Raw genomic sequence first — 23,970 nt, 5'->3', positions numbered from 1 at the left:
CCTGGCGCCAGTTAGTGGAAGGGAACTGACACCACAGGGATAGAGGGGAGTCGGCAGCCCACACTGAAGTGTGCCGCTGAAAGTAGGGAGGGAAAGGGGAAGCAGATTGGGGATGCGGGCAAAAGGGATCGATCACTACGCCTCGCTGTTTTTGTAGTCGCCATTTTTTTGGTCGACATTTTCGGCGTCGCAGTGATCGCATAGATCGGATACTTCAGTGTTTGCAAGTGTGAACGTCTTTTCGTGTTTGTGTTTGAGATTGAAGTGAGAATGTGTAGGCAGGCCGCAGGATGATGGTGGTGGCAGGTGTGTGCTTGGGGGGGAAGGAGGTCCGGGATTTGTTGCCGTCAGTGATCTGTGCTTTCTTGCTGGCACAAAGTGTTACCAGGCAATATTCGTCCCAAGAAAATTGTATTCATAAAGCGGTAATTTGCTGCTCTTTCCTGTCGCATTTGTCTGGGGCACTGCATCGCTTGTAGCTATCTATGGTGGATATACAGCCAGCGTTTTGTCAATTCTCAGCAAGTCTATGTCTCCCTAAAACCACGTATGTCAACCAAACCTCCTTGGTACTCCATAGCTTTAACAGAACTTTCCTTTTTTGCTCGGCTTTGTCTAGTCTTTCTATTGCCATAACATTCCATTGTGCAGTTGTGTGCTAGTGAGCACAACCGATGGAAGGAAAGGGTGCATGTTGCCTTTGTTTTCAGACCATGCGCATCTTCTAGAAATTAGAGAATTGTTTGACACGTGGACAAACATTTGTCATTACACACAAGCGTATTCTTACAGTGGCAAACGCGGCCTTATTGAACAAAGCTAATACTAGAGTATTCTTATAGTAGCAGAGCTGAGATTATTGGCCAAAGCCAACCCACGTATTTTTACAGTGGCAGTACTGAGCTTATTGGATCAAGCTAACACCGCTGTAGACTTACAGTGGAAGTACTGGCATTATTAAACAAAGCGAACACGTTATATTCACATAGTGGCCGGACGGTCTTTTATTCGACAAAACCAGTGTTTTCTTATAGTGGCAGAACTGACGACAGAGTGGGCAACGCCATCTCTAATGCACTCTTGCAGTCTCAACACTGACTTTATTGGACAAGACAATACTATTGTATTCTTACAATGGCACCACTGTTATTATACTTGCGGCTGGCATTGGCCAAAGTCAGCACAAGTGTATTCTTTAGTGACAGTACTGACATTATTGGACAAAGCCATTGCGTGTGTTTTAACAGTGGCAATGCTGTCATATGATGTGGGAACAGGCATTCTGAATACGTTTGAAAATGCTACTGTTCGTGAACTAATCTCTATTGGATTTCTCATGTTTCCCTAGAGAATCAGTTGTAAGTTGCTGGACATTTTAACCTTATTTTTCACAAATATTCTAATGGAAAATGCACTGTTTTTAACCAATTCTAAAAGTGTTCCCAGTTGGAGACTCCTGGCGGAGTTGGCGTGTGCTCCCTTGCTATGCTCAGCCCTTGTGTGCGCGAATTGCTAGGAACAATTTACAACCCTCCATTAAAAAAAAAAACAAATCGCCTGTCACCGCTGGACAGATGGCAGGCCCAGTTGTTTGGAAGACCTACTTCAGTGCCTTCCTTGCGCAGCCTGGGAGAGTGGGAGAAAGTAGCTAAATCCGAGCAGTAAATGTGGCAATGGAAAGATGCTGGCAGTAGCAGTGGGAGCAATGAATGAGGGGGCATTCCAGAGACCACGGGTAAGATTGGAGGGGGTGTAGTTGGAGGTGGGGGGAGCTCAGGATGGGAGTGCAGGAGTGTAGATAAGGTTGGTGCCGGTAATGTGAGAAGAGTGGATAGTTGGAGGGGAAGCGGAAGAGAGGAGCCAGTGGAGAGCATGACTGTGGAGATCGTACAGGGAAGAGCATGGAATGGCCTTGTGCAGAGTACAAGGGTACGCATGCCGAGGTACATTGTAGGGCTGGCAGCTCAGTGGGTAGGCTCACACTGTTACTGAGCAAGACATCTATTTCGAGGCCGATAGTCGATGACCAATGATCTCTGCCTCAATGCTAGCAGGCTAGAGATCCATCTTATTGGGATGCCTGCTCCTAGTTTCCCCCACACACTCTCGCCAGACTCCTTGGGTCCCCTCCCCTCACCCACTTGTGAGGCCAAAAACCCCAGCATCATCTTTGCCTCCTCTCTCCTTCTCCACATACATTACGGACCTAGCCAAGAAGTCCAACTTCCAACTTCACCTCCGCAGGGGCATTCTACCTTTCTTGACCCCAGTCAGAAGCTCATCGTCTCCAGACCCCTGGTTCTCTGGGCTTGACTACTGCAACAGCCTTTTCCTAAACCTTCCTCTTTCCTCACTTTGCCCTCTCCAACTAATCCAGCATAGGACTGTGAGACTTATCCTTGTTCTCAAGCCCCCAGGCACCGCATCTCGCCAGCCCTAACATCGCTCCCGGTGATTGCAAGGATCAAATTCCAAACCCTTTGGATCATCCACAAGAATGTCTGGGGCCTGGGACCTCTCTACATCCAGCTTGCCCTCCCGAAATACCACCCAGCCAGAATCCTTTGACTCTCTGGGTCCAACTCAGCTGAAACGTTTCTCCAAGCCGAGAGTGGTAGGTAGATCCCTCGCTTCAGCTGGCACCTCCCTCTGGAACACCTCCACCCACCCCCTCAGACTTGAGCCGGATCTTCTTCAGTTCCGGCAACTTCTCAAGACCTTACTTTTCTCTTCATCCTTCCCTCTTCCTCCTCCCGTGCTAAGCTCTCCACCTGTTGCGGCGAACGGTCACTGGGGCCTGGTCCCTTCAGAGTCCTACAGGGTCCAGACCACTCCCCCTGTCTATTTCCTTTGCCAGCACTTGCCCTTGGGCACCCTTTCCCAGACTATGCCAACCCAGTCCTCTTGCCCACTGTACTCCGACCCCTTGCCCCAGGCACTTGCCTCCCTTTGCGTTAATAGCACTTACCCTCCCCCACTATTGCTCTCCTGCCTCTTATCCCCAACCCCTTGCACTTACCACCTTGTCATTTGCACGGTAGGATTGACACAAGGCCAATATAACCGTTTCTTTTGTTCTTGTTTTTCCTTTGATTTCCCATGTGTCCCCTCCACTCCCCTTCTTGCCTTGTGGCGCACGGAAACACTTGTGTATAGGCACCATACACATGTCCAGTAAATGAATAAATGGTGAATAACCGTGCCTTCCAGTGGAAGTTATGGCTATAAGCATAGCTGTAGAAGTGGTTGTGACTGACAGAACCTGGCATGATGCAGCAACCACTTTTCGGATCATTACGCTACTTTTCAAAGGGTCCTCTTAAAATGGTTTTGCACCGTCTTTGCACCATAATGCCCCTTTCTCCCACCTATCTTTGTAGTCCGCTTCGGAGTGAGTTCCCTTTCTTATCTCGGCCTTGCATCACTTTTCCTCGTGCCTCACTTCTGTTCCTTGTGTTAGACTTCCATACTTCTGGAAGATTCTATAAAATGAACACAACAAATCCCCTTATTGGAAAAATTTGTTGGAACGACTGTAAAATATGGGAGGTGGTACTGTGCATTACCTTTCAAAGTTCCATGGAGTCTGTCATCAGATAGTAGCCGTGGAATGCACAGAAATAAGTGTGGCATAAGTCATTTCTTCCGCATACATCAATCATTGTGACTTTATTGGACGCAGGAAAATTACAAGTGCTGAACAGCCTGGATGGCATGCAGTATTGAGAACAGGGCCTTATTTTATGATTCCAGGTACTTGTCATGCCTCACAATGTCTCAGCATATTCGAAGTTATTCCAATCAAAACTTCTTTAAAACTCGACTAACCAAGTCCAAACTCTCTGTGCTCTTAACATGCACAGTAAGGTGGCAGACCTGTGCCACAGGTAAACGATGCACCCGCTACGATAACCCCTCCTTTCTTGAGTGTCTACAGCCGTAGCGTTTCGGGTGCATGTTGTTTAGAGTGTAAAATAGCAGAATATTGCTTACTCCTCTTGGTTATCTGCTTGCTGTTTGTGGACATGAGCACATGTAATCACGTTCTGTAGAGTCACACACCTTTTTTCAACAGCTGAGTCACGTCGTTATGATACACAGACTCTCGAACTCTCAAAGACTGGCCACAAGACTCTGCGGATACACAATGGAGGAACCCTTTTAAGACCTGTTTGACTGGCAGTGTAAGTGTTGGGAACCCAGGTTCGCAGGGCCACCCAACCCTTGTCTTCAAAGAACATCATCCAGTCAAGAGGCCGGATGAAGCAAAGCGTATGGATCAACTCTTACTGCCTTCAGGTACCCACATATAGACAAAAGCAGCAGCTTCCCTGTCTTGGCAGCCCAACACTGGAACGCTCTCCCACTCATCATTAGAACAGACCAATCCTACTACAGCTTTAGGTGAAACACCCTCACCTGGTTACGATCCAATGATCCCCATGACTGAACCTTTCCCCCTCACACCAACTGATACTAGCCTACCTGACTGTATATATCTTTATTCCTTAACCGACCTGCCTAATTGTTATTAACTGTATGTATATTTGGAAATATGTAAGGCTATGCTCTATAACTTAACTGTGCCTTAAACCTGTAACTAAGTTTTTATGTAATCCTACCTTCCTTCTCTCTGTTGCGCCCTGATACCCCTGGGTTTTGCGCGCCTTACAAATAAACAAACGAACAACAGGAGCTTTAAAGCAACTTTGAAAAGGAGGACTAATGAATTGTGTTGTCTTGCGCTTTATTTCTTCATTATTCGACTTCTTTGTCGATGTAATATTGCGAACCTTCAGGATATTTTAATATACTTTTAATCAAAGTGTTATTGTTGGGTCATGCTTTTTCACCCTTTCTTGTAATAAACTGAAGGTATTTAAATGGAATTGATCTCGGAAGCTGTTGAATACCCCTCACATGGTGTCTCCCGTAAACTGTTGTATACCCCTTACATGGTGTCGCCCATCATTTATTCCCTGCTTTCTTGTCCCCCTACAGAGGAGTCTTCTGCATCGTTAAAGACTGGCTCCTACATCCTCATCTCAGTGGGGGCCGTCACCATGGTGATGGGGTTCCTGGGCTGCATTGGAGCTGTGAATGAGATTCGCTGCCTTCTGGGCCTGGTGAGTGATGGTGGACTCAGACTCCCATTGGCCCTCTCCTATTCTGGGGAAGGGGGGAGTGGCATCATCAGTGTTGCAGAGTGTCCATGCATCGCCTATAGTGGGACCTAGAAGATGGAGGAGCTGCTGGCTCGGGCACTAGCTTTGGAACTGGAGAATTGCGAATTAAGGCACTTCCCCCTTTTAGTCATCCCTACAACTCCCCGTTCATTAAGGGCTTTTCTTTACCTCTCAAATTCACCCAATACTTACATTAAGGGTGTCCAGTGCATGTTTTGTAGGTATTCTTAGCAATCTCTGTGATATTTAGGATGGTTGTGTCAATTCCTGGAACACCTTGTAATTTGATCAATTGCATTGAGCTCACGGCCCCTGCAGTTTTTTGTGTTAATAGCAAAGGATCGTTTTATAATGTGATCATTTTTAGCGCGTTTTTCTGGCCAGTCTCTACATGTTCTGCAGGATCTTGGTTTGATTTCTTATAAGGGAACTTGTAATTCACTCCGAGGCTCCTGTGTGGTTGCGAATACAGGAAAATCGTATCTTCCAAGCAGATTGGTTGTTGCACCAATGCAGTGAGACGGCTCTAGCTTGCACCTGGGCGCTCACAGCCTGTTCCTGTCTTTGGTGCAGATCCTAAATTGGCAGGAATGGCTTGCAAGTGTCGCCATGTCATACCAACTAGGCGCCTCAACTAACTCTGCTCCACAAAACCATATTTCCCTACATGGGAGTGGGACACGCCAAGAAAGGCTGAGCTCGCCAAACATACTCCCCCCCCCCCCCCACCCCGGGAACATATGGCTATATTGTGCAACGTCTTAGTGTCTCACTGCCTGGCACAGAAAGGGGGTGAAGTGATGAAACGAAGGGGAAGGTCGAAGGCTGCGATGCTGAAAGTTGCACCCCTCCAGACTAGAGGGTGAACGATCTACGGCCAAATGAAGGTTTCCTAGCCTTTCTGTGCTTCAGAAAGGTCAATGGGAGTGTGGCCCGCACCCATCCCATGTCTCGAGCTAACCCGGGTTTGTTCGTTCTTTCCTTCTTTGCAGTATTTCACAGGCCTGCTGCTAATCCTCATTGCCCAGGTGGCAGCCGGAGTCCTCATCTACATGCAGCGAGATACCGTAAGTCTACCTTTTGCTCCATATCTTAAATGTTGACAAAGGGCACATATGGATGGGCTTTCCAAGTGTTGATAATGCTTGAGGAGAGTGGGGTGCTTTGGTGATGATCTGCAGCGCATGTATAGATCCAGGTGGTCCCTGTTCTTTCCCAGTAACGTTTAACACCTTAGATCGTTGGGCATATGGGTACGTCACACTGAATCAAAGTCCGAACTGTGGGCGTGAACATTCCTACACATACCCACAAATCAGTTTTCCTTTGCAAGTGTGCAGATTTTCCTTACTGCAGCCAGCATATCTCCATATATTTCTTATAAAGCGTATGTGTTAAAATGGTTAAATCTTGTAAATCTCCTTGAGGAGCAACAATAACACATTATTTTGGACTAATATGTTTCTTGTACATTGTGCTGAAAGTGAATGATTTAATTTGAACTAGACACTGAAACCCTCATTTGTAATGTCCTCCTAAATTATGCCTAAATTATGTGTGATTTTTATATATTGGTGCTAAATATTAAAACGCCTCTGCCTATGGTCATGACATGTGTATCTTTGCATTTTGCATGTTTGTATTGCTAGCATTTTGGCTGTCTTGGAATCTGCCCAGGTATGTTATGTTTTTGGAATTTATACTGCATACCCCTGCCATTTGCACGGTCTGCAGGCGCTCTGGCATATCTGAAAAAGAGGGTGGTAGGTGATATTAATGGGGAACGGTGTCGATCCAGGCTTCTAGGTGCTTTACTGTAGTCCAGTCACTGTAGTCCAGTCGGTTCGAGGCACAGGTTTCTAGAGGATAGAGTTGACATTGGAAATGGGCTGAGTCAACTCTTCCAGTGGTTCGCGTCCGTGGGTGAGTTGGTAGTGGGGTAATGCCTCTGCTGGGTCGAGATGGCAATCGAGAGTGGCAAGTTGATGGATTTCAACAGGTGAAATCTGCTGCTTCAACTGAGTCAAATGGGTCTAGTTGAGTCAGCGTCTGGACGTCTCGAAGAGCAGGTAAATGGTTCAAGTTTAGTAGAGTGCCAAAATCCGCAGTGCAAGTCCTGCAGCAGGTCAAAATGAGTTGCCCCTGGTTGAAAGGGTCTTCAGATGGTTAACCGGGTTCTAAGCTCCTTCTGGACTTCTGAAGTGCTGGAAGGCCCAATACAGGGTCTCCAGAGCCCTGTGCAGTTCTTGGTTATGCACTTCCTCTCCGGGAAGATTGTCTGGCCCCTATCGGGGGGTTCCTTTACCTCAAGTGAGTAGGATCCTGGTTCCAATGTGCAAGCAGAAGAGAGACATGGGTGACAGCAGTGTCACCCTAAATGTGCCCTTGGGGGTGGGTAGGGATCAGAGCTTGCCTCTGGCTTGGAGCCTTATGTATTCAGTGCTATGGCAGAAGGATTTGAAATAGACTGTATTGCCAACAGTGAATCCTTCTTCTGGGAGCCAAAAGATGAATCTAGTAACATACATTTTCCCCTTCCTTTATAAAGCAAAGTTCTACAGTGGATTGATGTTAAGACGGATTTCTGAACTCTGTCCTGGTGGCGCAGAAGTTCAGAAGGCCAACCTAATTACTTGGAACAGGGTAACCTCTGGACAAGCCAGACCAATCAAGGTAGCGATCGTGGCGGTCAAGACTAGGTCTCAAGAGGGGTGAGGGTGACTGAAAGCCCGCAATGAGCACACAAAGCAAGAGCGCTTACAAACTACTCCAAACAGTTGTTATATCAAAAATAGATACCCATTTATTTTAAGGCCTTTAAAACAATGACCGTAGCGAGAAAATCACAATATCACAATACTAAACCAACACATACCATATCAACACAATATATATACAAATACACAGTCGCAAGCGTTTAAAGCACGAAATATGTAGTCCACCTGAAAGGAAAGGAAAACAGGCAGTGCGATAACGCTTTAGACTCAGTTCGCCTTCAGAGGCACCTAACTAGATGGAAGTCCGAGCCCTGCGAAGAGTGGAGCCTTGTGCTCAAAGTACCTGCCACGCCGGTGCCAACGGGCAAAAGGGGAAGCTCTTCGGAGGAAGTCTGGCAGTTCGGGTTAGTGCACAGCAGAAGGAGAACAGGTTCCGCAACTCAAGCGCAGCCTCCACAGCGAGCAGAAGCAGAGCGCGAGTACGGCAAAAGGGTGCTGTTTTTACACAGCAGGGAAAAGCAATGGGATACTGCAGGAGGGCGACCAGATCCTAGCTAAACTACTCACCGGTCCCCGAAGCAAGCAGACCCAGGCTTCTCCACGTTAGTTTCAGCAGCTGGCAGGTTCAGAAGAGCAGGGAACGCCTCGTAGTCGTGTAGAGCAAAAAGACGTCCCAATCGACGAAACCAGCACAGTTTTGTTGCCGCAGCAGGACAACGGAGCGGCCGTGTGTATTCAAGCCAAATGACCACTCCTCCCTTCAGACTTGGGAACGCCAAGTGTACGAAGCGTGGGAGAGTGACAAGGAATCGAAATGCAGCACAACCTGGCAGCAGTTACAGAGCAGGACTCCCTTGTAAGCTGGTCAGTCAACTGGATGGCCCAGAGACACTTCCGAAGGCTTACTTGGCAGGAGATGATGAAGTCGCCGGGAATAGCTGTTCCTGCTATTCCAAAGGTCGAAGCACCAGTACAGGCCTTCTGGTTCGATCCAAGGAGGAAAGGGTTTCACAGGACGACAGCAGTGCAAAGGAGGATTCCTTCAGCGGGTCACCAGCGATTCCTCGGTCCAGCCTCTTGGTTGCAGGATACTTGGCTCCTGTATTCCTTTGTTCGTGAGAACTCAGGAGATCGACATGGTAGTGGTGTTTCCAGCTCCCTCTTATCCACGGTTCCCTTCGCGCCAAAACGGAGGGGAGCCAATGGGAGATCCGCTCATCAACACACATACCATACGTGGACCAATCACGGACCACGGTGGTCCCAGGCATTCACACCACCCTAGACTCTCTGGCACCCAGGATGTGTATTGGGACCAGACATCCCAGCCCACACCCTGGAGGCACACAAACGACATGTAGAAGCCCGCGAAAGCAACCACGTTTCGCGGGAAAGTACATGCCCAAATAAGGAAGGCCCCGGGTCGCCCGACCTAGGGAAGGTGAAGGGAGCAAGACGGTCAGTGGACAGGACAAAGGAGCCTCGTGGTCTGGCCATTTTGGGAGCCAGGCCACCATTTTGGGTTCAGTGCGAAAAACGTGCTCAGAACGCCAAAAGGAGCTCAAAATAAACAAAACGATTGCTGCCACCATTCGAGTCCCTGAATGACTTGCACCGATCAAATACCATCCTAAAAGAGTATCTAGGGTCTGTAGAAGGCTAGAGACCCAAGAGAGCTGTAACTTAGCTTACAGTGCCCTCTTGTGTCATGTTGCACTAAAGCCGCAACACGATAAAAGAAACTACGGGAAACCGCGTTCCCCGGTACTGACTGTCTTAAGGGCATGTCAGTTTCCCCGTAAGAAAAGGAGCGAAAGCCCAGAGAAGTGCGGCACAAGGCTGTACTTCTCTGGCAAAGTCAAGAACAAGGTTAAAAACAATAGCAAAAAGTTTAGGGGTTGCCACATGGAAGGAAAATTCCCTACAATTACGAAATCTTTCCTAACAATTGACCCAAAGCTAGCCTGTTTTCAGGGGTCGAGTCCAGGTTGCTGAAACAGCTGCCCTTGGCATTATGGGAGCATGCCCAAATTACTTTTTCTGTTGGAATTGTTGAGGGGCTTAGCAGAATCCAATATGTTGTAACCTCTCACTTGTCCCAAACCTATCCTCTAGCTACTCTAACTCCACCCCTTCACGCATATACGAACTTCAAAAAGACCTTGTGACTTAATGCCAGAGCTCCCTTTGAACCTGCTCTGCTGCCACTGCAGGGCAGTTGCTGGAGATGTCAGACTTTTTACAGCAAAGGCACATGAGTGCACAATGTTCTTGGCATAAAGCATTAAATAAAAAGGGAATCTGATAGTTACCTCAATCTGTTAATTTCTAAAAATCAAAAAAGTTAAGGCTATCCCACCCTCACCAAGTGGTTTTGTATGACAGGCATACCAGAGCATGAAAAGGCATGAATGGAATGCAATAGCAGTCATAGAAACACCCGGAAAAAGGCCTTACACCTTTGTGTCCTTTCCATGCTCCAACCACACTAGCCTCTTGAAAACCGATCACTCTTTCCCGAGTTTCCCTCTTTACCTGGAGGGAAAGGGAGAGACAGATTTGAAGTGTTTCACCCACCCTCAACGGCCCTAACATATGGTTCACTGAATTTGTAAAGTGGGTGGGACCACTCCGGTGGTGACAGTGCGCGGTATAAATATCTTTTAACATTACAGGTGAACGTCCATATTGGTGGGCAAGGTGTTGTCTGAAGTGGACAGCTGGATAGATGGAGCTGCAATCCACTGGGAGGGGGATTGTATGTGAATCCTGCTGCCTTTTCAACACAGGAGTGTGGTTTGCATTCCTCCAGGCTTGGAAATGGGACACAATGAGCAGAAAAACCAGGCGTCCAATGAGTAGTTTTACCTTAAGTCGGGCCAAAGTAACCAACAACAAAACGTATGTAGTGACGAAAGGAAGTGACCCCCTGCAAAATGTTTTCAAGACAGTGAACCACTCGAAATTCCACTTTGCAAATACTTGTTATTCCTTACTTCAAAAAGCGTGGCATATGTTTTCGCAGTTCAAAACCTAATTTGGAGCACAACTCCAAAGGAACCTGGGAGCAAAAGGTCTATTTTTCGTTTATGTAACTTCGAATTTCAGTAAGAGGCCCCCCTACTGCGTAACGAAGGAGCAGGGTGAGCTCTTCTTGACCATGTGTACATGGGCATGTTCAATCGTCCTCCTTAAACGTGCATTTCGTTATGGTTCTTTCCCCTTACTTCGGTCCCTTGGTGAACGTCAATCAGTGGCACCGCACAACGGCCATTGGGCAGATCGGGCTCTTCCTCCTCTTCCCCCCAACTCCACGACCCCCTGAAATGTTGGGCTATGTTGACATGGCTGACCTACAGAGGCATGGCAAGACAGAACAGATCAAACACAGTAAACTGTGTCCGAGAGGCTGCACAGTTAACAAAGGCCCAGCGATTACTAATGTAAAACATTTCATTGTTAGCACCTGCGTTTGTATGAATACTTTTTTAGGCAATTGAAATCATGAGGGCAGGGGTTAGAACTTGTCAGGGGAGTGATTGGAAGGGATGAGGCTCATTCTCACAGCATTTCTTAAGTGGGCACAGGCAGTATAGCTCAGTGGCAACACGCTTGTCTTGGAAGCAAGACGATACAGAACAACACAGGTTCTAATCCCGGTCGAATCCCCGTCCACGCCTAGAAACCTCTTCATTTATAAAAAAAAAACATTATTATTATTTCAGATGTAAAGGAGAGAGTTAACTGCTTGTAACATCGACGCTGCACTTGAATAGTAACATTAGCATGTGTACAGAAGTTAGATGCCCCAACACAAGTATATTTGCCTTTCCACCAGTATCTGAATACCGTGTCTTGCCCCTAGAGCTAATTCCCCTTCACCCCGCCAACGAATTGTCCCCGTAGGTGCACGTCTGTCGTGACTCGGGTGTTGCTCATCTTTGTTGTAGTTGGAGGTTTCTGTTACTGGATTGTCACTTGGCTTGCTGGAAGTCGCATGTGTATGGATGTGCGGCCGGGGTGAGTGTGCCTCCTGCTTTGCAATGTGTGGTTCTGAAGTGTGGGGGTGGGAAGGAAAGGAGGGACGGTTTCTGAAATAAGAATGCCCGCACCCCTTTCTAGCGTGTGCCCGTGCGTGACTTCTCCGTTTCATAACATTTACATGTTCGGATTCCAGGCTGGTGAGGTAAGCCTGGGGTCTGGTTTTGCAACTTCTTATGTGCCAGCTTTCGCTTCCCAGCTCTGAGCCTAGAGAGAACACATCAGGTATTTTCACTTGCACACAGAGGACTCGTGGCTTGTTGGGGGAATAGGACGTATTTCCGGCATACCGGAGCCTGTCAAAGATGGGTGGAGCTGGGGTACATTTTCTCCTGTAGGGCACAGTCATACTTTACGTGCTTTCGAAATCGAGGGGTGCTGTCATGGCGTAATATTTAGGGGCGGGGCAAAAAAGTATTTAGCAAGCAAGCCTCAAATGCTAAGTTACTAATGAACATTTTAAAACGTGAGTGTATGCAATTAATGGTGGGATCTAACAAACAAAAAAAAATCGCGTTTTCACACGTCCACTGAAAGGGAGCAAATTTCTACTTTTGAAGTTGTATTAACACATATATGGGCCTCATTACGAGTGAGGCAGAACGGGTTAACGGGACCTGCTAAAGTAGGCGGACAAGCTCCCCTCGCGGGACCGGTAAGTAACGCCTGGTGAAACCAGGCGTGCTTACCGGTCCCGCGAGGGGAAGAGGGAGCAAACGACGGGCTGCTCGTAATCGGCCCGTTGTTTGCTCCCTCCCCATTTCCATTCAGCCCCATGGGGGCTGAAATGGGAATGGGGAAGGTCTTGCCCCGGGTCCCTGGAGGGATGAATTACTGGGCCCTCCGAACTTAGAATGGCCTGGTAATTCCCCATTCTGGGAACCCGGACCCGATTTTGGGAGAGGCCATGCCACCAGTAGCGGCATGGCGACCGCCAAAATCGTAATGAGGCCCATAGACCTATTATGTATATGTTTGAAAACAATTTAATTTCAAATTCCTTGTTTATTATTTTAAACATGGCATCTAGTGACATCTACTGGCGAAGAGCAATATTGACACGTGTCATTTTATTTCCGTTACTGCGTGGAAGAATCAATGCAGAGGCCTGGCTCATGGACAAAATGTGGAGACTTCCAGAGCCTAGTCGGATCCAGCCCTGGCCCATTTAAAGCCCTAATTTCTCCTAATATCCGAGAATGCCACCTCATCTCTGCATGTGCGTAGCATGGCTGTGCTGAAAATGATTGGAGATTATGGTCCGCAAAATTTCATGATTTTAGTGTTCACATATGCACAGCTGTGGACAGCCAGTGTTCAGTGTTTCAGCTTGCCATATACCTCCCACTTGTCACATTTTCAGTGGTGAACATGTGGTCTGACGCCAGCTATATGAATGAACGTGGAGGAGGAGTGTGGGTCTGTCTTGGTCTTTCAGTCGTACCCTTTGCCCGGAGTGGGGTACACCTCAAGGTACACCTCACGGCCTTCAGCCAAGTGCCTCGTACATTCCGCATATCCGGCTCAACATATTGAAAAGTGGTCAGTGACATCAGCCAATTGTTCCCAGATGCAGTGAGCAGTTTGTGTTCTTAACTTTCATTTATAGTCCTGTAATGGAGACCCAGATAATCTCATCACAATCGCCCCGATGTGACCGTTTGTATTTCTTTGTTTTTGATTTTTACAAAAGGAATGCTTCTTTATTAAGTCTTGTCTACAGGTATAGCTCAGAAGTAGGACAGTGGTAAGTAAGCACCCTTCAGGTTCCTCTGTCTCTCTCTCCCAGTGTAGCAAAAGCCACTTAAGGAACTCTCAGCACACTACATTCCACATGCATCATACCCTAACATACATATCACAAATGCAGAACACTACACATCTCCCTAAAACAAACGAAACTCTATCCTAGGCCATAATTACTATGCCTATATGATTCTAGACAGATACTGGGCCTCATTACGAGGTTGGAGGTAGCCATGGTGCTGTTAGCACCATGGCTACCCCCTTACCGCATACCGGGTCGGGGTTCCCTGAATGGGGAATTACCGGGCCATTCCAACCTTGGAGGACCCAGTATTTCCCCATTCAGGGAACCCATCCCCATTCGAGCCCCCATAGGGCTCAATGGGAATGGGGAGCATGCTAATAACGGGCGCGTTATTAGCATGCTGGTCCTTTAGCGGCTCCCGCTAAGGGCGCCTGGTAAAACCAGCCGCTCTTAGCGGGACCCGCTAAAGGACCTCGTAATGCGGAGGTAAGGGGTTAACGGCATCGGCACCTTTACCGGCGCCGTTAACCCCTTACCTCCAACCTCGTTATGAGGCCCACTGTCTTGCACAAAATTTCCACGATGCCCTTATGTCATGTCTTCCACCCTTTGTGTTGTGGCGAATGAGGAATGTTTTGACGAGGCTAGGCCCATCCGCCGGAGGCCCTACGTAAAACCCTCCATCAGATGCTATGCGAAGTCATTAAAAAACACGCGTGTACACAAGTGTTTCTAGGATGCACATTAATTTGCACTGTGGTTAGAGAGTGCAGGGGCCTGTTGTTGACAAAGTGACGAAAGATCCAATGTCAGAAGAGCCAGATGTCGAGGGAAAAGAGCGGGTGCCTGTGCTGCTTTACCAAGCAGGGCATTAAGTGGGCGGGGGCCAGCCGGGGCTGGGCCCCGGCAGTCTCCAGAAAGGAGTCCCGAGCCGGGACCCACCCCCGACTAGCCCCAGCCAGCCGACACCTCAGGTAGCCCGTGTTTGGTTACACGAGTTGCCTGCAGGTGTCAGCACTTCGGTTTAGAAAAAAGAAAAGGCACTTTTCTTTTTTCTAAACCGAAGTGCTGACACCTGCAAGCTGCAGGCGGAACCATGCAGTGCAGGCTGCCTGATGTCTATATACTCGAAACAGGAGGAGGGCTGGACTGCCCATGGACTGCCCAGCTCTACTTTTGTTTCGAGTAACTAACTAGTCATCACTCGGCATTATGCTGGGTGTTGACTAGTTACTCAAAAACAAAAGGAGAGACTGAGCCCTCCAGCCCTCCTCCTGTTTCAAGTACAGACCTTTCATTCAAGGAGCCTGTGGTTAAAGCAGGCTCCTTGAATGGAAGTGCTGCTTGCTGCGTTGAAGCTGGGGCACACTGGTGTCACACGTTTTGGTGAGCGCAGCCCCTTCTTTTGTTTAAAAGGGGCTTGGCACATCAAAGGTAATAATGCCAGTGTGCCCCAGTTCCAACTTTTATCAGCCACCCCCACCCTTAATCGAGGGGGTGCTCTCGTTAGAGGGCGTGTCTTTAGGCTATAGGCTACCCCCACTAACTTGCCCCCCCCCTCGATTTCCAATCCCACTTAAAGCACTGTAACCAAGACACAACAGATAGTTTCGACAATGCCCTGTGCTGTGGGCTTCTAGAACACATGTTCCATGCCCACATCACAGGAAGACAGTGTCTGCTGATCACATGCTCGGGCACCTGTATATTTACAGTGATCTCACGCATTAGCACTGGAGTGATGGCTGAGTGCTGCTAGGTACTGCCTTTTGTGAGACTAAACAGTGCTTTCTTCTTGTGGTCTCAAGTGGATGCCCGAGGACATAAGCACATTTTTTAATATAATGTGATACTATGGTTTTAAAGGTTTGTGGGGGCAGAGGGTGCACACAGGGACAGCAAACAGTGACCGTTGTGCATGTATTTGTTCATTACTCTAAACGGTCTGCAGCATGTGTGCGTTTTACTTCTTTAGGCCACTTAAAAAAAGCTTGGCAATGGCAACAGGTTTGGCTATAATGTAGACCTGAGAAAGGCATTTGTCAGGCACTGCTGCAGTGATAACTGGCCATTGATGGTAGTAGCAACAAAATAGTGTGAACACCTGGGCATGTAACAGCAGTGCTTGCCACATGCCTACTACTTATACACATTCCAATACTATTGGCTTTGTCAATGTGTGTTTTTAATAGGACGTCAGTTAAGGACAACGCCTATGCATAGTGCTTATAAATCGAGTGGCTGAAGGCAGACTTGGTTAATTCATTTTTATTACTCCAGTAGCTCCTTTACAGCTCCAATTAAGTAATTAACTTCCAGAAGACTGCTTTAAAAACACAGGCAGGAACTTCAAGCTCAAAGTTTGATCATAAGGCTTGCTATACCTAGCTCAATCAGATCCCTGGAGGATGTGTTTTGGGTAATGATGGGTAGTGGGTGGGAATTGCCATAGGGATTAACATGAGTAGCCTTTCCTCCATACTTGTGGGACATTTCGTCCGTCGGGACAGGACTAGAGCACTTTTGTTAAAAAAGCATCATAAATTTTAATTTGTGTCCTTCTTTTCTTTTTACTCTGGGCCACCACACATGGCCGTAGCCCTCCCCTCCTGAGCTCCGCCATGCACCTCGCCCTTCAGTCCTTTTCTCCACACAGTCGGGGTCGGACGCACTAGCATCACTGGGAATTTTTCTTTTTATTCCCTTTGTCCTTCCTTCCTGCTCCTCTTCCATGGTCATCTAGTCCTCCGTCTATGCCGGAGCATCTGTGATTCGTGTCCTGTTCATCCTGCGAAAATCGTATCGCGAGGGCGGATCCCCACTCTTTGCCTGGAGTGTCGAACCCCATTGGGATTTGTGCTTTTATTGGGACTCTTTTTCCGTTTGCGTGCACTCCAGCGTCGTCTTGTCGAGTGGGAGGAGGTGTTTCAACACGTTCCTCCACTGCATTTGCAGGTCTTCATTGATGAAAAAAAGAAGGATCCACTGAGTGCTTTGCATTAAGGGCACCCCGGCTAGGGGACTGCTTCCTTGTGTCTTCCAGGACCGGGAGGGGCTCAAGTAGCTCTTCTACCAGGGATATCTGAGGTGTCCCACAGGGGCCTGATGAGCGCACCAGAGCTTCCTCCGAGGGTCCCCGCAGTGTGCCTGCCAAAACCGGATGATCTTCCGAGGTTCCCCGTTTGGGGGCTAAAGTTGGGCCCAGTTCTTCTGTGGCTCTGTGTACCAGGGTTTGCCCTGATCTGGAACTCCCCGAATCGAGTCTCAGCTCGAGGCCCCTCTCGAGGGAGAAAAACATACCGGGGTTCAACCTGAGGTTCCCCTTCTTGGGGCTACATTGAATGCCGGCAGAATTGAGGGACCGTCTTCGAGGGCCCTGGCGGTGAAGTACATCCCTCAGCCTTCACACGCTCACGCCCGTGGTGTTACCAGTTCTGTTGAGGCGGCAAAGAAGGCGGTCGCGCAAAACAGGCCTTCCAGTACTGGCTTTGTTGAGGTTCCTCCACTGGAGGCTAATTCTCGGACAGTCCTTAACGTGTCCAATAAAAACCCTACATCTGCCAGTACCGGCTCTGCCGAGGTTTCTTGCTTTATGGCTTAAAAGGGCGCATAAGTCCCCTGACTCCCCTGAGGAGACTATTGCATCACATTCTCCTGTGACACAGTTCGACTCAGGTGTTGACAAAAATGGCGGCCCAACCTCCATGGACCACAGCGGCCATTTTGACTACCTCTCTTACACCAACGTTTACTACAGCTGGTGCTGGGGGCCTCCTTTTTGGGCAGAGCAGATTTGTCCATGCTGTGTGGATAACAAGAACCCATTCCTCCCTCCAATGGATTGGCATGCTCGGACACCGCTGTCTCCTACAGTCTTGCTCCCTCCTGCATCTGCACCCCTGATCTATGTGGAACCAATTGGCCATGCTGGCAACCATCCTCATTGCGTTCATGGGGGGTATGCCCTTTCCAAGTGGCCTCTGCCCTCTCCAGCGCCTAGACCTTCATCCAAGGATGCGTTTTTTGGGAAATTTCAGACGCTGATGCATTCTGATCCCATGAAGGTGTACTTTAAGGATCTGTTTAGGGAGATTTATCCTAGGCCTCCTGTACCACCTTCTGCTCCGGGAGATGCTACGCAGGTACCAGTGGTGCTCCCTCTGCCTCCACCTCTGCCTGTCGGACTTCCTCCACCACTTCCTCCTCTACCTCCACTTTCCCCGCTAGAGAAAACTCTAGGAGCGCGGCCTAACAACACTTTAGGACCTAGGCAGTAGGTGCAGCAGATCAGTCCTTTGCTCCTGCTTCACTAGACGACGATCAGGCGGACCAGGACAGCGATGAGCTGCCCGCTCTATTAGAGCATTTCACTCCGGGTGCTGGACATGATGCACTGCTTGACATTCCAGTACCCGAGGCCCCAGCTCCACAAGAGGGGGTGCTTTCTGGAGCCTTCACTCTGCCACCTCAGGAGCGCACTGGCCTGTTCCTCTAGAAGGACGTTTTGGCTGAGGCCCGTAAGGTCTGGGAAAAACCTAATTCCGGGCAGCATCTCAACATATAAGCTTCATTTTGTCAGCTTGTCCGCTCCCTTCATCGGTGGTGGCAGCAGCCACCCTCCAGTCCAAGCCGACCTCTACATCCTCTACTTCAGCGGCCCAAATCCTCTCCAAGGAGGTCAAGCTTCTTGAAGCCATTGGGAAGAAAGTATTTTCCAATTCGGCTCTCCAGCTTCGTCAGGCTAACACTGAGCTTATCCTGGCGGCAACCAATGTCAAGCTATGGAGGGAACTAGCAGGTTTCCAGGAATGTATTCCTGCGGATAGGCTCGAGGACTTCAAAGCCGGTTTGTCGGATGCCAGATTGCTGGCGCAGGATCTACTGGAGGCTGCGGCACACCACGTAGACGCTTCCTCTCGAGGCATCATGGTCGGGGCCGACCTCTCCCACCAAGCGTGGCTCCATGCTACAAAGTTCTTAAAGGAAGTGCAAGACAAGGTGCTTGATCTTCCTTTTGATGTTAAGGAATTGTTCCATTCCTCCACAGATGAGGAACTAACAAAGATCAGGGCAAGCACTCAAACAGCCAAGTCTTTATCGGTCTGGCAAACTCCAGCTAAGGCTCCTTATACACAGAGGTCAGGGTCCCAAACTCAGTCCTTCTCTGGATTCAGGGGTTTTCAGTATCTCTGTGCTTGCAGATCTGAGGCTGCGGCTGGCGGGCCCCACCGTAAGCAGCAGTGGCAAGGTGGCCGTTTTTTTTTCTCAGCCATCAGCCTACTCTCCTGGGACAGATAGTCTCCCTGCTGACAAATCATCCAAATTATATTTTTTGTCTGTCACACGAGACTCCGGTGGGACGACGAATTTCATCTCATCTGGAGGCATGGCAGACCATCACCGAAGACAGATGGGTTTTGTCAATCGCTCGGGTGGGCTTCCGCTTACCCCACACTTCAACCCTCCCTTCCAGCAGACTGGGTTGCCTTCCTTCAGAGCCGAGGTACAGAAACTTCTAGACCTCAGAGCGGTGGAGCCTGTTCCCCCTCAGGGAGCAAGGGGAGGGCTACTACTCCTGTCTGTTCAGTGCCCAAACTCAACTAGGCTGGCCTGCGCACTATCCTCGATCTTTCCTAGTTCAATCTTTCTCTTCCCCAAGAGAAATTCCAGATGATTACGCCCTGCCAGATGGTCTTCTCTTCCGAAGGGTGACTGGCTCAGCGTGATGGACCGCCAGGTAAGAGCCTGCATCGAAAATACCTGCGGTTCTCCGTGGGAGCAGAACACTTCAGTTTCGTGCACTCCCTTTTGGTCTCAGCTCGGCACCGCGTGTCTTTACAAAGATGTCGGTCACTGCAGAATTCCACAGTCTGCAGGGGATTCATGTGTACCCATACTTGGACGATTGGCTCTTGCACAGTCTTTGCTCACAGACGGCCTTGACCAATCTTCAGCTCCTGTTCCATCTTGGGCTGTCGGTGAACTGGCGGAAAACATCCATGAGGGTCTCAAAACCTGATCTTTCTGGGTTTCCGTTGGACTACGGTCAGTACCTAGGGTTCCTAACGACAGACAGGATTGCAGACCTGTCGACCATGTGTAAACTCTTCCTCCAGTCCTGGCACATGATGGCCTGGTGGTTCCAACGACTTCTGGGTCTCATGGTCTCTTGTGTCCTAACTCTACCTCTTGCACGTCTGAAGATGAGGCGCACTCCGCTAGCTCTTCGAAGCTGTTGGTCCCAGTCTTCGAGTCCAGATTCCAAGAGGATTCCAGTTTTATCATGCATGACGGCAGATCTACAGTGGTGGTTGTCTGCCAGCAACCTTTCAGTGGGGGCCTCCTTAGAGGAGCCCTGCCCACAAGTGACGGTTACTACAGACTCATCCCTTATGGGGAGGGAGCAACGCTGCGTCACATTGAAGTATTCGACTTGTGGATGCCTCAGGACAGGCAATTTCATATCAATTCCCTGGAACTCTTAGCTGTGTTCTGGGGCTCTGTCATGACCCTTGCCCCTGGCCCTCACTGGCAAGTCAGCCTTCCAGTTAGGGCCAGGTCAAAGGCCTTAAAACCTTATCCAAGACTCTCTTGGAGGCGCCACGCTCATAACCATCATGAATACCAACGTTAGAATGGGATTATTTACTTGGGACTATTTAACTTGGGGGACGAGGGGGGTTCAGCCAACATGGAGGCACACACATAGCTCAGTTACAAGGAACTGAGCTATGCGGTCTAGTCATTTGGGTGTGGCAGGCCTGGGACTACTATACCTGGACTACTTTGGGTGTGGCAGGCCTGGGACTATTTTACCTGGACTACTTTACCTGAGACTATTTAAGCCACACCCAAACGGCAGAACATGCTTTGCGTTATTCTGCTGTGGGCAGCGTAACGCTCAACGTGTCCAGTTCTTTGATGCCAGTTTACCTGAAACCAAGGACCTGCAGAGAGAAAGAACACTACGGAACTTACCTGGTACAGTATCTTGTCTTCAATCCATCGCTAACTTCACTTCCACTCACCTGAAGGTACGAACTCCATCATCCGGCACCGCATGCATCTTGGAATACCATAACCTGGAAAGAGGAGAAAGAAAGACAGCATTAGTACGCGTTTACTCGTGTTTCCTCCCAAATGACGAAAGCCACACAATCCTTACCTGGGTAGTCCTCTCCTGGTCAGTATCATTGCTGCAACATTACGGCGCTCGGCGAGGAACATCGCAACCTGCAAGGAGAGAAAAGACACAGGTTAGCAATATAAAAGGCGAAACAGCGCCGTGCATCGCGCATTACTCACAGGACAGCATCGCGCACACCGCGCTTTCGCCTACCGGCCCATGCTCATCTTCAAACTGCATGACAACACCAAAATACCTTTCCATATCTAAAAGGTAAGAAGCAAGGCATTATTATTCGAACTAAGAGGAACATAAGAACAGCATATAAAGACTGTAAAGCAGCAAACCTACGGAGTTGCAGCAGGCCCGGATTCCCACAGGGGGGCTTGCACCAGTGAAGTAACTTGGTCGCTGCTCGCCCCCACATCTACGCGCCCCTGCCACGAGGAGCAGGACGGAGAATCCACTTTTTACAATATTAAGGTGAGGAGAAGGCCCAAGGGGGAGGAAGGAGTTGAGGCCAAGGGAGGTGGGAAAACATAAAGACAATCTGGTATTGAATCCAGCGCTCCTATATTGCAGACCCATCGTTAACCAGAGGCATTACTGAGGGACCGGGAGAGGGTTTGAGAGTGCAAATCATCCAACCAGGGCTGGGTGGCATCCCCGTGGATACCAGGTGAGCGTAACAGCTCAAAGCTTTTCAACCGACTATCGCCAACAGGGTGGTCCGTATTCGCACTGACAATCCTGTGGCAATGTTTTACATCAACAAGCAGGGCGGCACTAAGTCAACTCTCCTTGTGGATCTTGCCATCCAAATTTGGGACTGGGCCATTCAGCACAATGTTTGGCTCCTGGCTGTATACATCCAGGGTCACATCAATGTCACTGCAGATTCATGCAGTCGGCAGCCAGTTACAAGTGGTAATTGAACAGCAGTATCCTCTCCAACATTTTCCATCAATGGGACACTCCAGAGGTGGACCTCTTTGAAACTTCTTCAAACAAGAACCGTCCTCTTTATGCATCCAGGGACAGACTCTGAGCGTTCTCCCTGGGGACGCCCTGGAGTTTCTGTGGGACAACATGAAGGCTTATGCCTTTCCTCCCTTGCCACTGATTCATCGGTCACTCTGCAAGCTCAGGACCGCATCGAATTGCACTCTCCTGTTCATGGCTCCTTGGTGTTCAGCAAGATTCTGGTTTTTGGAACTACAGCATGTGGCGGGTCTTCCCCCGATCAGATGGCCGCATATACCCGACCTTCTTCACCAGAGCAATCCCCAGCTGTGGCACCCCTCCCCACAATCGTTGAGCTTGGCGGCCTGGTGCCTGAGTTCAGATCTTTAGCGCAGGTCAATCTTTCCGAAGACAATATGCGCATTATCCAAGCAGCCAGGAAACCTTCTATGAGGGCCCAGTACAGGAGCAAATGGCTCTGTTTTTTCCATTGGTGTTTAGCTAAAGAGCTCGATCCGAGGCATGCTTCGGTTGACCCTGTTCTATCCTTTGTACCTCACCTGGCAGCTTCTGGCATCCATGTTCTTTCATACAGGACTTTTTATCCGCCATTGCGGCCTACCTGTCCATGGACAGCTGTTCTTTTTCTTTGACTAATCTAGTCATCAAAAGGCATTTTGTGGGCTGCCTTCATCTGTTCCCGCCGGTGCGACTCCTCATCCCAAATGGGATCTAAATGTGGTCCTCACCGCGTTATGTCATAAGCTGTTTGAACCCATGGCCACTACCGATCTTAAGTACCTCTCTTTAAAGTTTGCTTTTCTGATCGCAATAACATCGGCAAGGCGAGTAAGCGAGGTCTAAGCTCTCTGTGGAACATCTGTTCCTCACTTTCCACAAGGATAAGGTTGTGCTTCACACTCATCATTCCTTACTTCCTAAGGTGGTTAATGACTTTCACTAGGGCTTATGTGGGGTGGCAGTGGTACTGCGTTCACTGGTAAGGCATGGGGGAGGCTATGCTTTACCTGATTTTGATCAAGGGGGCAATTTGAAGGGAAAATAAAACGTTTTGTGCAGATGGCCACACAAGGTCGTAACGCAATGTACCTTCACCCACACATTGTCCCATGACCAGTAGCACAGAGTCATTTGGAAAAATGGAAGCAAGAGGGATACCTTGAGAAGATGCTTGATGTTAAGCATAACACTGTCCCTGCTGAGTCCCTTTTGGCTCAGCAGAGAAAAGAGCATACAGATTATCTACAAACAGCAAGGCTTCCAATAATGATCAGAAAGCCTGATGCCTGCTGCCATTAGGCCACACCCACACATGCTAGGCCACGCCCTATTGCCAGAGCCAGCACCACCCTCCATTTCTAATCCCACTTATAGCACTGAGCATACACATTACTCCTTAAGGTTAAGATCTTTTGCTGGGAGTGGAGCACGATTCCCACAGGCTGCACATGGATCTCTGCAGCAGTCACATTTGCCACATCTGCCAACATTTCTAGGAATGGAACCTTTGACATTGCAGCCATATGCACAACTCTGTAGCGTGAGAATTGACCCCTTAACTTTCGAACTGTTATTGGACCATACAACCTGAATGTTAAAACAGCACATTTATGAAATGGCTGTCGGACCCCCCATGCTGACACTGGCATTCGAAATATATATCCTTATGTTGATGCACAGATCTCTGCAACAAGTACGTTAACCTGCTGAGCTATGTTTTTTTGTTGCTGATTGGAAACCCTTATCTGCAGGTAGTCTGTATCATCATGTGCTATTAGAAAACTATTCAGTTTATCCGATGCCGCTTTCGTACAGCAGACAATTGGCCCTCCATGGTTTGCTTGTACTGCGGTGGTCTAGTGCTCTATATAACGTGGTTATCCCATTACTGATGTTAAGTGTCCTCATTTTGTTAGATGAAAGGTAAAGTCGACCCATTCAAGGATTGCAATATGTGAACAGGAAGCTTACACTAGTCTCTGCTACTGGCTCAGTTACCTTCCTCGCTATCTTACCAGAAAAAGGGACGTGCTTCTACTTGCCTTTTAAAATGTGTTAAACCCACATTATCTATAAAGCACTTTCAATGCCTCTGTCTCACTGCAAGTCAGTGTAAAGAGCATTATGAGCTTCGGGAAACCAGAG

At 48.7% G+C, this 23,970-nt stretch overlaps 1 protein-coding gene across 2 annotated transcripts in view; it reads left to right on the top strand.

Moving 5' to 3' along the window:
* Window positions 1-23,970, top strand: part of CD82 (CD82 molecule) — a 339,614-nt gene that overhangs the window by 290,203 nt on the left and 25,441 nt on the right. For both annotated transcript variants that reach the window (XM_069623312.1, XM_069623313.1), the window contains exons 4-5: window positions 5,002-5,126; window positions 6,179-6,253. In XM_069623312.1, the coding sequence (XP_069479413.1) occupies window positions 5,002-5,126; window positions 6,179-6,253 (200 nt within the window). The remainder of the gene's footprint in view (window positions 1-5,001; window positions 5,127-6,178; window positions 6,254-23,970) is intronic.

This window comes from Ambystoma mexicanum, chromosome 11 (genome assembly GCF_040938575.1).
Source record: "Ambystoma mexicanum isolate Mex_15411 chromosome 11, UKY_AmexF1_1, whole genome shotgun sequence".
Lineage (NCBI taxonomy): Eukaryota > Metazoa > Chordata > Amphibia > Caudata > Ambystomatidae > Ambystoma > Ambystoma mexicanum.
This window is presented reverse-complemented; position numbering and strand designations above follow the sequence as displayed.